We start from the raw sequence: 11,411 nt of genomic DNA, 5'->3' as shown, positions 1-11,411 counted from the left end.
CGAATAAGGTTTATTCGATAACTTTATATTATTTAATGAATATTACTTGAATATTCATTCGAGCACTTATGACTCCTTTATATTATTTAATGAATATTACTTGAATATTCATCCGAGGACTTATGACTCCTTTTATTTTATTTAATGAATATTATTTCGAATATTTATTCGAGGGCTTATGACTCAGTTTATTTTATTATTTGAATATTATTTGAATATTCATTCGAGGGCTTATGACTCAGTTTATATTATTTAATGAATATTATTTAAATATTCATTTGAGGATCTATGACTCCAATTATTTGCTAAGATATATTCTTTATTTTATTAAAGAATAAGGTGTCGATAATCAAACTTATATTTGATTATTCAAATAAAGATAGTACTTTCGTATAAGTATATCTTTGGTTATTTAATACTCATTTCAAGTATAAGTTTTACAACTTCTACCTCAATTATTTGTATAAAGATTATTCTTTATGAGAATATTATTTAAATAATAATATTTAGATATTTTCTAATATATTGGGACTGATTTACTTTATTAAATCAGCATTACTCCAAACACTCTTTAAAGTGTTTTCGAGTCTTTAAAATGATTTTTAAAAGTTAGAGCGGATCCCAAAACTCATTTTTTTTTATATATTTAAGATCTTCCTTTTTAAAGGGGATTTAAATACTCGCTCAAAACCAGAGGGATCCGGCTTTGTGGTGTATTTTATATTCGCAACAAGGTTGCGGTTTTGGTAAATGAATTGATTACTTACCCAACGTTCGGGAAGTAAGTCCATCTATCGAGTCGGCATAAGCAACATGGGCTCAGTGGGCGTCCATGATAGTGTAAGTGGCTCAGTGGGAGTCCATCAAATGCGTAAGTGGCTGAGTGGCAGTCCAACATAAGGTCCTATTGCGACCAGGGTGATGACCAGTGGGGAATTCGTCCATCTACTAGTAGAAAAGGTTACTTATTGGTATCTTTGCCTGATCAGCAAGATATCGGGTTTATGCCACAATTCTTTTTCCTTCCAAAAATTTATTGGATGTTACAAACTCTGTTCATACTTTACATGACTGAGGTTTTCAGGAACTGTATAAAGAAGATATATATGTGGATATATATATCGGAACTTAATGAAGTATATCATAACTTCATTTCCTTCAATAATACTTCAAAGATTGAATCTATTCAAGTCTTATCTTGTAGTCTCATCAGTGTGATGAACTTTTGAAACTAATTATAACTTGAACGGTGGTAGTTCAAGTAGTATTCGGAAAAGATATAAGTATATTGGAGTATCTTGTAACTTCATCTTTTAAACTTATATCTAGTTAATGATTGTCTTATGAATGACAAAGATTTTCAAAAAAACATTGAGATAAGGTTAGATATATGAGATCACCTTGCAACGATATTTTTATACAGTTATAAACTGGAACTTTATGTATATTATACATGTCAGAGGATTTCAAAGATTGTGAAAAGTATATATGTATATATATACTGAATATTTTGCGACTTGGTCGCGTTAAGATATCAACTCGGTTCATTTCTTCTTGACCAAGACTTTCATGAGTACTATGAGGATGCTCACATATTGTAAATCATTATACATATTATTTTGGTGGGCTTGTTGCTCACCCTTGCTTTCTTCTTTCATCACACAACATCAGATAGACAAGATGGACAAGACCAAGCTCCCAATTCGCGAGCGGATAGGAAACGTTCCGCAGTTTCCTATAGGCGTTGATGTCGCTGTAGCTGAGGTAGGAACTACCAATAGGCTAGGCTTTCAACTTTTGATGTACCAGATTATGTATATTTATGAATTGTAATAATGGCAAAGAAATGTAAATTTATTCAGAAACCCTTTTGAGGTGTAATGACTTATAATTGTGGAATAAAATGACTTGTGTTATTTTTTGGGTATTCATCTCTGAGACTATAACTTGCGGTGTGTGTGTTTATTGTGGGGTCACAGTACCGAGTAGTTGATTGTTTATTAAGATTGGGTGTTATTAGGGGAAATGGAACTCGTGACAACCCGGATCCCCGACCCCGGATTTGGGGGTGTTATATATACTTCTTTTCGAAGTTATACTAGGGGGTTAAGTTTTGAGTTTTGGAATCTGTTGAAAAGAATTTTAAGAGAAAGTAAAAGAAAATGATTTTTTTTGTGGAATTTAGAATTCTTGTTTCTAGAACTGTAACCTTAAAAGATCTTGGATTAGTTTGGGGTCATAGATGCTAAATATCTTCCGCTAGCATTTGCATTTTGATTAAACAAGTTAATTTGGATTGAGGTTTCATCGTGACGACCTAATACTCTGACCCCGGATTTAGGGGCGTTACATGGAGTGGTTCGTAGGCGGGAGGTGGAAAGAGAAATGGTAGGGGTGATGGTAGGTTGATGAGAGAGAAGAGATAAAGAATTAGTTGGGTGGTAGAAAAAAAGTGTGGTAGAGATTAAAAGAAAAATATAAAAGTATTATAAAATGGAGTGCTGAGATTAGATCTCATATCTGATTTTAATCGAGATTCTCATTCCCTATATTTTATTTCATTTTTTCTTATGTAAAATATAGTCATATTATTATACTTTAATTAACATTTAAGATATATTTATTAACTTTTTCTTATTTTAATGACATTCAAATTTTCTTATTTTAAAGCCATTTAAATCTTCGCTAGATTGTTATATCTTTAGTAAAGCCGGGGTTGATAATGCTGGTCATGTTTTAGATATGCTAGACAATTTTCAGAGAGCTCCAGGACAACAAATAAACGCGGACTAGTCTTGTGTTTTCTTCAGTAGAAATTGCTCCTCATAGTTAAAGCAACAGTTGTTCTCTCAGCTTAAAATTAAGGAAGCCAGCGATAATAGCTTCTATTTGGGGCTTCCAAGTATGCTATCTAGAAAGAAATCAGCAGTCTTTGGATATATAAAGGACATGCTTTAGGACAAACTCAAAGGTTGGGATAAAAAGAAGTAGTCAAAAGGAGGTAAGGAAGTCATAATCAAGCCAGTAGCACAAATATTACCTAATTACTGCATGAGTGTTTTTCCTGTTGCCACAGAACTTATGTAGTGACCTAAAAATGCTTATGGAAAAGTAATGGTGGCGTAATGACATCGCAAGAGGGAGTGGCATTCACTGGATGTCTTGGAGTAGACTTTGTGCAGCAAAAGTGCAAGGTGGAATGGGATTCAAGAGTTTAAGAGACTTCAACATTGCTCTTTTAGGTAATCAAGCTTGGAGATTACTCTCATCTCCGGATAAACTGGTCAGCCGTGTCTTTAAAGTTCGTTACTACCCTAATGGATCATTTTTAACTGCTAAGCTTGGCTCAAGTCCAAGCTATATTTGGAGAAGTGTGTACGAAGCTCAAAGTCTATTGTCTCCGGGTATTGGTTGCCGAGTTGGTAATGGGCAGGATATTGATATCATTAACACTCCCTGGCTTCCCACAACTGCAAATCCATATATTCACATACATAGTGCATCTTTGGAGAATCAAAAAGTCTCTTCACTTATGAGAGTAGGGGAAATCGTTTGGGATGAGGACTTGATAAGAGATTTGTTTGAAGATAGAGATTCCGAGATCATTCTTTTTATCCCTCTACCATATGGGGTGAATGATTCCTGGTACTGGCGCCATAAGAAGATGGGCCATTACTCTGTTAAAAGTGCTTATTTCATTTTGTAGGATTCCAAAGTTAATCAATCTACAACTAATAGTACAAGTTTTTGAAGAAAGTTGTGGAATCTTAAAATTCCTTCTAAGGTAAAGCATTTTATATAGCGTGCTGCTACCAACTGTTTGCCAACAAAAGACCTCCTTAGAGTAAGAAACATACAGGTGAATTCTCTTTGCCCCGTCTGCAATTTGGAGGAGGAGTCTATTGCACCCGTCTTGTTTTTATGTCCCTTTGCCGAACAATTTTATTAGTTATCCAATTGCTATCCTCCACAAGGTGTGAATATAAACTTCTCAAATTGGCTTCAGCTGTTGTTTGATCACAGTAATAAGGATGATATTGACACACTGGTAACAATCTGTTGGTTGCTGTGAAAGAATCGTAATGACATAATTTGGAAGCAACATGCTTCTGGATCTCAGGAGTTGGTAAATTCGGCGTTATCTATTCTTAACCAATGGAAATCTGTTCAAGACAAGAGCTTTGATAGTTCTTTGGGCTATATATGCCCAGAGGTTGGTCAAGAACAGTGGCACCTTCCCGAGTCAAATAGTGTTAAGATCAACACCGACGCTGCACTATTTGAAAACCCATCAAGACATAGTTATGCTTTCATCATCAGGAATCATTATGGTGACTTCGTTCGAGCTGTTACTAAATGTTCTGTAGGCAGGGTGGCTCCTGAATTCGCAGAGGCTTTGAGAATTCGCGAGGCTCTAAGTTGGATCAAGAACAATCAGCAGAGCAATGTAGTATTGGAGACTGATTGTCTTCAAGTGGTTCAAATGATTCGCAGCTCATTCTCAAGTCTCTCATACCTAGGTAGATTGATTGTGGAATGCAGGACTATGATGGAGGAACTAAGTCATAAAAACGTTTTGTTAAAATTTTATGCCATTCTTTGTAATGATTTAAGAGAGTAATAAAATTTTTACCTTCAGTGGCAAAAAAAAAGATCTTATTATAATATTTGTACCTATTTAATTTATAATGTGATGTTTTCCATTTACTTATTATTTACTCCCTCCGTCCCTCCCAAATGTTTACATTTGGGTGGGGCGCGGAGTTTAAGAAAAATGATAAAGTAGTGGAGAAAAGTTGAAAAAATGAGTAAAGTGGTGGGACCGATTAATATTATATGTATAAAGTGGTTATAGTGGAGGAAAATAGTGGATGTAGTTAATTTAAAAATTATAAAAACTTTACTATTTTTGGAAAGTTTTGAAATGTAAACAATTGGATGGGACATCCCAAAAAGGAAAGTGTAAACAAATGGGAGGGACAGAGGGAGTATATGTTATGTTAAATTAATATAGCTCAAGATGTTTGGTAACAAAACCATAAAATACAAATAGCACCCCTACGGATCACAATTTCGAAAATACAAACATCTAAAACCCTAGTCCCCATTTTCCCCATTTCTCTCCACAAACACTGAGTGAGCTCAGTTGACAAGAATGGCGATGAACATAATCTTCAACAGATCTCGACCTCTCCTCCTCAAAACCCTAAACCCCATCTTCTTCAAACCCATTTCCACCTCCTCATTCCTCTCTCAACAATCCCAACAACTCATCTCTGACCCACCAAACCCCATCTCCCAAGAAAACCGGATAAACCCATCTGGGTCAACCCAATCTTTGATCCCTTTAGAGTTCTTGCAGTCCCGTGTTGAGAGGCTTCGAATAATGGCACACACCTTGGATTTGGAGGGAATTAAAGAGCTTTTTGCTGATTGGATGACTTTGAAAAAATGGGATGATATGAAATTTGTGTTTGATGTCTGGATTGAGTCTTATGATAAGAATGGCAAACTCAATCAGCCGGATTTGGATTTGTTTAATCATATCTTGAGAGCTCTTTTGATGATGAACGAGACGCCGAGTAAAATGTTACAATGGATTCAGAATGTACAGGGGCTAGGATTGATGAAGGTTAATACTGCTTCGTATAATTTGGTTTTGAAGGCTATGCGTGAGCAAAGGAAAGTAGATGATGCTGTCAAATTGCTTGATTGGTATGCAATTCTGTGCTTTTTTGTGTTAGTTGGTTTGTATTTTGAGTGTGTGTGTGTGTTTTCGGGTGATTTTATGTAAATTTGTACTCGTCCAAGATTTAGAAGAAAATGGGTGTTAAAAAGTATGGATGTATGTACATTTATGTGTTTGTGTTTTGTTGTTTATATAAAATTTGATTCGTTAGCATGTTTGTATGTGTGTGTTTGTATATTGCTGTGTGCGCAAATCTTGATTCTTAGTTGGTCTATAACATAAAAATGTTTATGTGTGTGTATTGTGTGTACGAAGAAAGGTGTTGTCTAATAAGACTTGAGAACTATTTTAAAACAAAATTTGTACAAGTTGTTAAGAGTTGGCATTTAACAGAAATAATGTGTGCTTTTATAATTATTGTCACATGTTAATAATCATCTAGTTTTGATGAATAAGGTGCTACTGCTGTTTTATGATGAAAGTTGAGTTTTAAACAGTTTACAAATTTGTGATGGATGGACTGTCATTATTACTATTTTTTTTTATCTTTTTGATTGAAATTTGTGATGGAAGGACTGTCATTAAATTTGTGCTCCCAGGATGATTATGTTAAAAAAAGATGATGACCCCAAGCCTGATGAGGAGTCGTTTGAATTGGTTGTTGGTATGCTACTCCCACTAAATCCAGCATATGCAATGAATCCAATATTTCGGAAAAATCAGATAAGGCATACGGAAACGGCATATAAGTATATAGATCTGTACTTGAAATCTGGATACCGTATGTCGCAAGATGCATTTAATAGATGTGTGTGGAACTTCATGAACTTCGGAAGTTTGGACACACTGGTCTCAGTTATTGAAAGATGCAAGGTACACGTGCTGAACCCTAGTGTTAAATCGTGAATGATATATTTAGATCTTCTAATCGTTTTTATCTTCTGATGCTGTGTTTTACTTTGATATCAGAAAATGGACCAAAACAAGGCTTTAACTGTGGACTGGAAAATGTGCCTCGAGGTGCTAGACCATGCCATGAAAGCTGATAACAGTGAGCTAGCGTATTGTGCTCTCGAGTTCATGGCTAAATTGATGGTAAAGGATGAGGAAATGAGGCCTCCACGTTATCTTATTGTGGAAGAGGGACTAGTCGTGTCTTTACTTGCAACTGCTGGTAGAACTTACAGCAAAAAACTCCTGAATGGTGCTTGGTCAATTCTTAAGCGATCGCTGCGTCAAAAGGTGGCTAGTGCAGAAACCTACATTGCCAGGATACACGCCCTTGCATCTCTGAGGCCTGTGAACAAGGCAATGGAGGCTCTTTTTGAATTTGAATCTCTATATGGAGGCAGTGATAAACAAGCTGAAGATCTCTTTTCTCCATTTACAACTCTCTATCCATTAGTGGTGGCATGCTCGCACAACAGCTATGCAAGTTTGGATTCTGTATGTCTTTACAATTAGTTTTTTGTCCTTTTGCAACTTTAAATATGTATATCTTCTAGCCTAGTTTTTATCAGACATACATATAGAGGCTAGATCATATATCACGTTCCACTAAAAAGTAAAAACCATCTTAGTTTATACTACAAATTATGACTAGTTCTAGTGGTACAAATTATCAATTACAGTGGTACGCTTCAATACTTATATAAATCACTTAATTTATTGGATAATTAATAATCAGTGTTTGTGATTTGTTATTAGTTTGTATTTTAACTTGTGTTTTCATTTGAACACCCTCTCTCTCTCTCTCTCTCGCCCCCCCCCCCTCTCTCTCTCTATATATATTATATTAGATAATATTAAAGGATTCGTTTCCTTTTCTCTATGATTGTACTTGGTCAAAGTTACTTGTTAGCAAGTTCTAAGAGGCCTACACAAACAACTGTAATCTTCTTTATTAAATAAAAATTAATATTATGAATTAAATCAGCGGATATATTGTGTGTGTTGCTGACTTTCTGCGAGATAGGCCCTCACCCCCTCTTTCGTACATCACAATTCCAGGGATTTGTCCGTAGAAGAGTTTGGGAGACCCGTAAAGAATTACGGTTCTATTTCATGGTTTCTTTAGATTATAATCTAAATTCTGTATATTGTTAATTCATATTCCCTTTATAAAGCAATCTTGATTATATACATATTAACATTGAAATTGAAAATATGCTAAAGGACAGACAGAACAGATGTTAGATTAATGAGACACCATAGTGCTGTAGACCAATAGCGAGAAAAAACTGTATCAACAAATATGAAGTTACAAGTGTAGTAAAATATTATCTTTATATAGGTTTGCGGTCCAATAATAACTTCTTAAATGAAACCGTGAAAGCCAGTAATTTGTCCGGTTGAAATTGGTGATTTTTAGTTCAAATCACCAATTTTAACTACGCAAATCACTTGTTCTCACGATTCCCATTAAAAAAAATCTCATTTGAGCAAAACCCGGGCCGCGCTCCATTGAGAACTTCTACAAATGAGAACCGTGAGATCTGGTGAATTTGTTGTTGAAATTTTGAATTCGGTAAATTGGTAATTTTTTGCAAACCAAAATTTTGAATTTTATAAAATCACCAGTTTTAACTACAAAAATCACAAGTTCTCACGGTTCTCAATTTAAGAAGTTCTCATTTGAGCAAAAGCCTATATATATGTATATGTATAGGCTTTTGTTCAAATGAGATTTCTTAAAATGAGAATTGGTGATTTTCTTAGTTGAAATTGATGATTTTATAAAATTGTTAATTTATTTTTCCAGAATATTGACCAGATGATATAGGTTATTATTACAGAACATACTATATCTAAATAATAATATGTAGCAATTAACAACTTATTTAACTATTTTATGCCCTGCATCATATTGTTAATGAATATTTGTCCAGTTAAGGAACTCTAATTCAGTTAGATAGCAGTTTCTAAAATATTTTTTAAAAAAGCTGCAGTTGATGCATGTATTTTTCACTTACTGACTGAAACTATTTTGTGCTTCGACGTCTTTTTGCCTCTTGGTGCCTGGTGCTGCTTATTGTATCATACTCTTGCCATAAATGACAAATTGATATGTTTCTAAGGTGAAAGCTTGAAATTTACCCAGGTCTATTATAAGCTAGAGGATTGGAGCAAGGAAAATCCTCCACGCAAGTCTGTTGCTGCATTGAATTGTATAATCTTAGGTTGTGCAAATATATGGGATGCTGAACGTGCTTCCCTGACTTTCAAGGCTATAAGCACTACGTTCGGATTGACACCTGATATCAATTCATACAATGGTCTAATATGTGCCTATGGAAAACTAAAACAGGTAAGAAGTTATCTACCTCTCACATGCTGCCTCTCACCTCTCTTGGTGTGCATTTAAGCACAAATTGTGCAACCTTGCCTTTCAGTGCTCTCTGAATTTTCTCTGGATCTCGTCCCCTATATAAAGTAAACCAGCCTTGAAATGTGTCTTACGGATTACGAGGCAGAGATACTGTGAAAGGTGTACCTGTATAAGTATGTTTTTGATTGAGGTGCTTTAGTACCAAATTAAGTCATTGCGGTCGAACATAGATGTGCATGTCTTGTTTTAACACAGCGATATAATATTTTGACTGCTATACATCTTTGTGACAGAGGGAAGAAGCTTTAAATCTATTTGAGCAGCTTAAAGGTTCGGGTATTAAACCAAATGCAATGACATATGCGCTGCTTGTTGATGCCCATCTTGTTGTTGACGCCCGTGTTATTAATGATGTCCATGTTATTGAAAGTCATCAGAAATCTGCACTAGCTATCATAGATGAAATGGTGATTCCTTCTTCTTCTTGACATTAAATTGGCTACTCACCCTTTGCTCAACTTTATTAAATTAGTGATCTTGGTGTTCAATTCAATGAATTCCATGCTTCAGGTAATTTCAGGATTTACACCGACAAAGGAGATTCTAAAGAAGGTCCGGAGACGCTGTAATAGGATGATGGACGATGAAAGTGATAACCAGGTGGAAGCCTTGGCCAGAAACTTCGGAATCCGTATGGGTACAGAGAATCGGCGTGATTTACTATTTAATCTTCAGTACAGTGCTCAATATGATTTGCAGGAGAGCTGAAACCATTATGCACATCAGAATTATTTAGTTATTAGAAGATGAAGGTAAACAGCTTTGGATGTAGTCCACCTGCATCATATTATTTCTAGTCTGGCTACATTTTGAAATATATTTAATTAGGGTGGGCAAATTTTTAATGGGTGGACTTGTGATTTTTTTGGATGTAAGCTTCTCTGTCCTAGCCATTTGTATACAACTGATTTGGGCATGGAGGACAAGAAACTTATTAAAAAAATATTACTTTTGGTAAGTTGGTGGGATGTGTGAAGGAAAAAGTGTAATTTATTGAAAAAAGTATTAAAATTGGATAAAGTGTCAGGACCAATTAATATTTAATATATAAAGTGAGTGTTATGAGAGAAAAATAGTGGATATAGTTGATTATTATATTATTAATTTTTTATTATTTTTGGTAACTTTTGAAATGTATACAATTGAATGGGATGTCCAAAAAAGTAAAGTGCGGAACAGAGAGAATTGGGAAGTAATTCAAGTTAAATTTGTGGTTGGATCTGGATTTTGTTGGGCTTTGCCCTTGTTAACATTAGCAAATCTTTTCCAGGTTTTTACTTTAACTTTGGAGGCAAAACTTTTGGGATCTCTGATTTTCTCAAATCAGCTTTGTTCGGCACATGAACTGCGTCTGTACATCTTCTGATATTGCTGGACAATGAATCATAGCAGGTTTACTTTAGGATCTGAGATTTTGATGCTTGATATAATGGTCCTTCTATTCTTTTGCTTCAAGAGTAAAAGTTTAAGGCTGGTGAGTTATGAGAATTTGGAACAATTTAAATTCAAATAATTGCAACAGGGGCTTGGTTGTGAGTTCTTACTGACATGCAGTTCATTTTGTTGCCACGGATAAATTGTATTTATGTTTTTTCTTGGTTCATATGAAAGATTCATTTATATTAGCGGATTTAATAGGTAGATAAATTTTTACTTATACAAGGCTGTAGATGTAACCTCTGGCATTCTGCAAGGAGATTGATAAGCATTGACCACTGACATTCAGACATTGTGAATTTGATGGTCAACAATGTGTATCCATCTTCTCAAATATATTCATAATGTCAGAAAGTAATATTCAAATTTCGAAAGTTTACACCTTCCTCTCCCCCTGACTTAATTACCCAAGGGAATTTTTTTAAATAAATATTAGCAAGTTAATTAAAATGCCATTATTAAGTGAAAGAGGATGTAATTTTAGCTTTGTAATGGTTATTACAATTTACAGAAACCAGGTAATTGTTCCTGTTCCAAATCAAGCAGTAGGCAGGAGCCCATTTGGTTTTAAACTATTACATCTTGGATTTAAATCAACTAGCATGAAAACCCGATGAATCCGAATTGTATGACAGTCACTAAGAAGTTCATGCACTATACCGAACGTGTCATGTTCAGGTGAAGAAAATATTTTGTAGTTAAGAAAAAAAATGTAATTAAAAGGTTGCAGCTAGAAAATCAGATGATCCTCAGTTTGTATATAAGACGTAACTAAATGGCCGCAGCTAGAAGATCAGATGACTCTCGATGCATTTTCAAAGTTTGGTGCGTATGTGTATGTAGTAAAGTTCTGTATGCCAATTTTGTTGATTACCTATACAGCTATACTTGTCCCAT

At 34.8% G+C, this 11,411-nt stretch overlaps 2 protein-coding genes across 2 annotated transcripts; both read left to right on the top strand.

The window, feature by feature from the left end:
- The first annotated feature begins 3,157 nt into the window (after positions 1-3,157).
- On the top strand, positions 3,158-4,621 carry LOC141680145 (uncharacterized). Its single transcript, XM_074486448.1, has 3 exons — positions 3,158-3,645; positions 3,950-3,974; positions 4,076-4,621. Exons 1-3 carry the CDS (start codon positions 3,158-3,160, stop codon positions 4,619-4,621), a joined length of 1,059 nt encoding a protein of 352 aa, XP_074342549.1.
- Positions 4,622-5,042: 421 nt separating this feature from the next.
- On the top strand, positions 5,043-10,699 carry LOC141677619 (pentatricopeptide repeat-containing protein At1g26460, mitochondrial-like). Its single transcript, XM_074483621.1, has 7 exons — positions 5,043-5,715; positions 6,289-6,562; positions 6,659-7,135; positions 8,790-8,996; positions 9,311-9,484; positions 9,588-9,829; positions 10,348-10,699. The coding sequence occupies exons 1-6, from the start codon at positions 5,156-5,158 to the stop codon at positions 9,783-9,785; spliced, it is 1,890 nt and encodes a 629-aa protein (XP_074339722.1). The 5' UTR covers positions 5,043-5,155; the 3' UTR covers positions 9,786-9,829; positions 10,348-10,699.
- The last annotated feature ends 712 nt before the right edge of the window (positions 10,700-11,411 follow it).

Source organism: Apium graveolens, chromosome 8 (assembly GCF_009905375.1).
Source record: "Apium graveolens cultivar Ventura chromosome 8, ASM990537v1, whole genome shotgun sequence".
In the NCBI taxonomy this organism is placed as follows: Eukaryota; Viridiplantae; Streptophyta; class Magnoliopsida; order Apiales; family Apiaceae; genus Apium; species Apium graveolens.
The sequence above is the reverse complement of the archived record's forward strand: the minus strand, read 5'-3'. Positions and strand labels throughout refer to the sequence as shown.

Bases quoted from the DNA above. Each gene is read 5' to 3' on its own strand.
- LOC141677619 (XM_074483621.1), top strand. From the start codon at position 5,156: ATGGCGATGAACATAATCTTCAACAGATCTCGACCTCTCCTCCTCAAA. The intron at 7,136-8,789 runs GTATGTCTTTAC...AAATTTACCCAG, and splicing joins GCTATGCAAGTTTGGATTCT to GTCTATTATAAGCTAGAGGA. The intron at 8,997-9,310 runs GTAAGAAGTTAT...TCTTTGTGACAG, and splicing joins CCTATGGAAAACTAAAACAG to AGGGAAGAAGCTTTAAATCT.
- LOC141680145 (XM_074486448.1), top strand. From the start codon at position 3,158: ATGTCTTGGAGTAGACTTTGTGCAGCAAAAGTGCAAGGTGGAATGGGA. The intron at 3,646-3,949 runs GTACTGGCGCCA...CAATTTTATTAG, and splicing joins TATGGGGTGAATGATTCCTG to TTATCCAATTGCTATCCTCC. The intron at 3,975-4,075 runs GTGTGAATATAA...TTGCTGTGAAAG, and splicing joins CAATTGCTATCCTCCACAAG to AATCGTAATGACATAATTTG.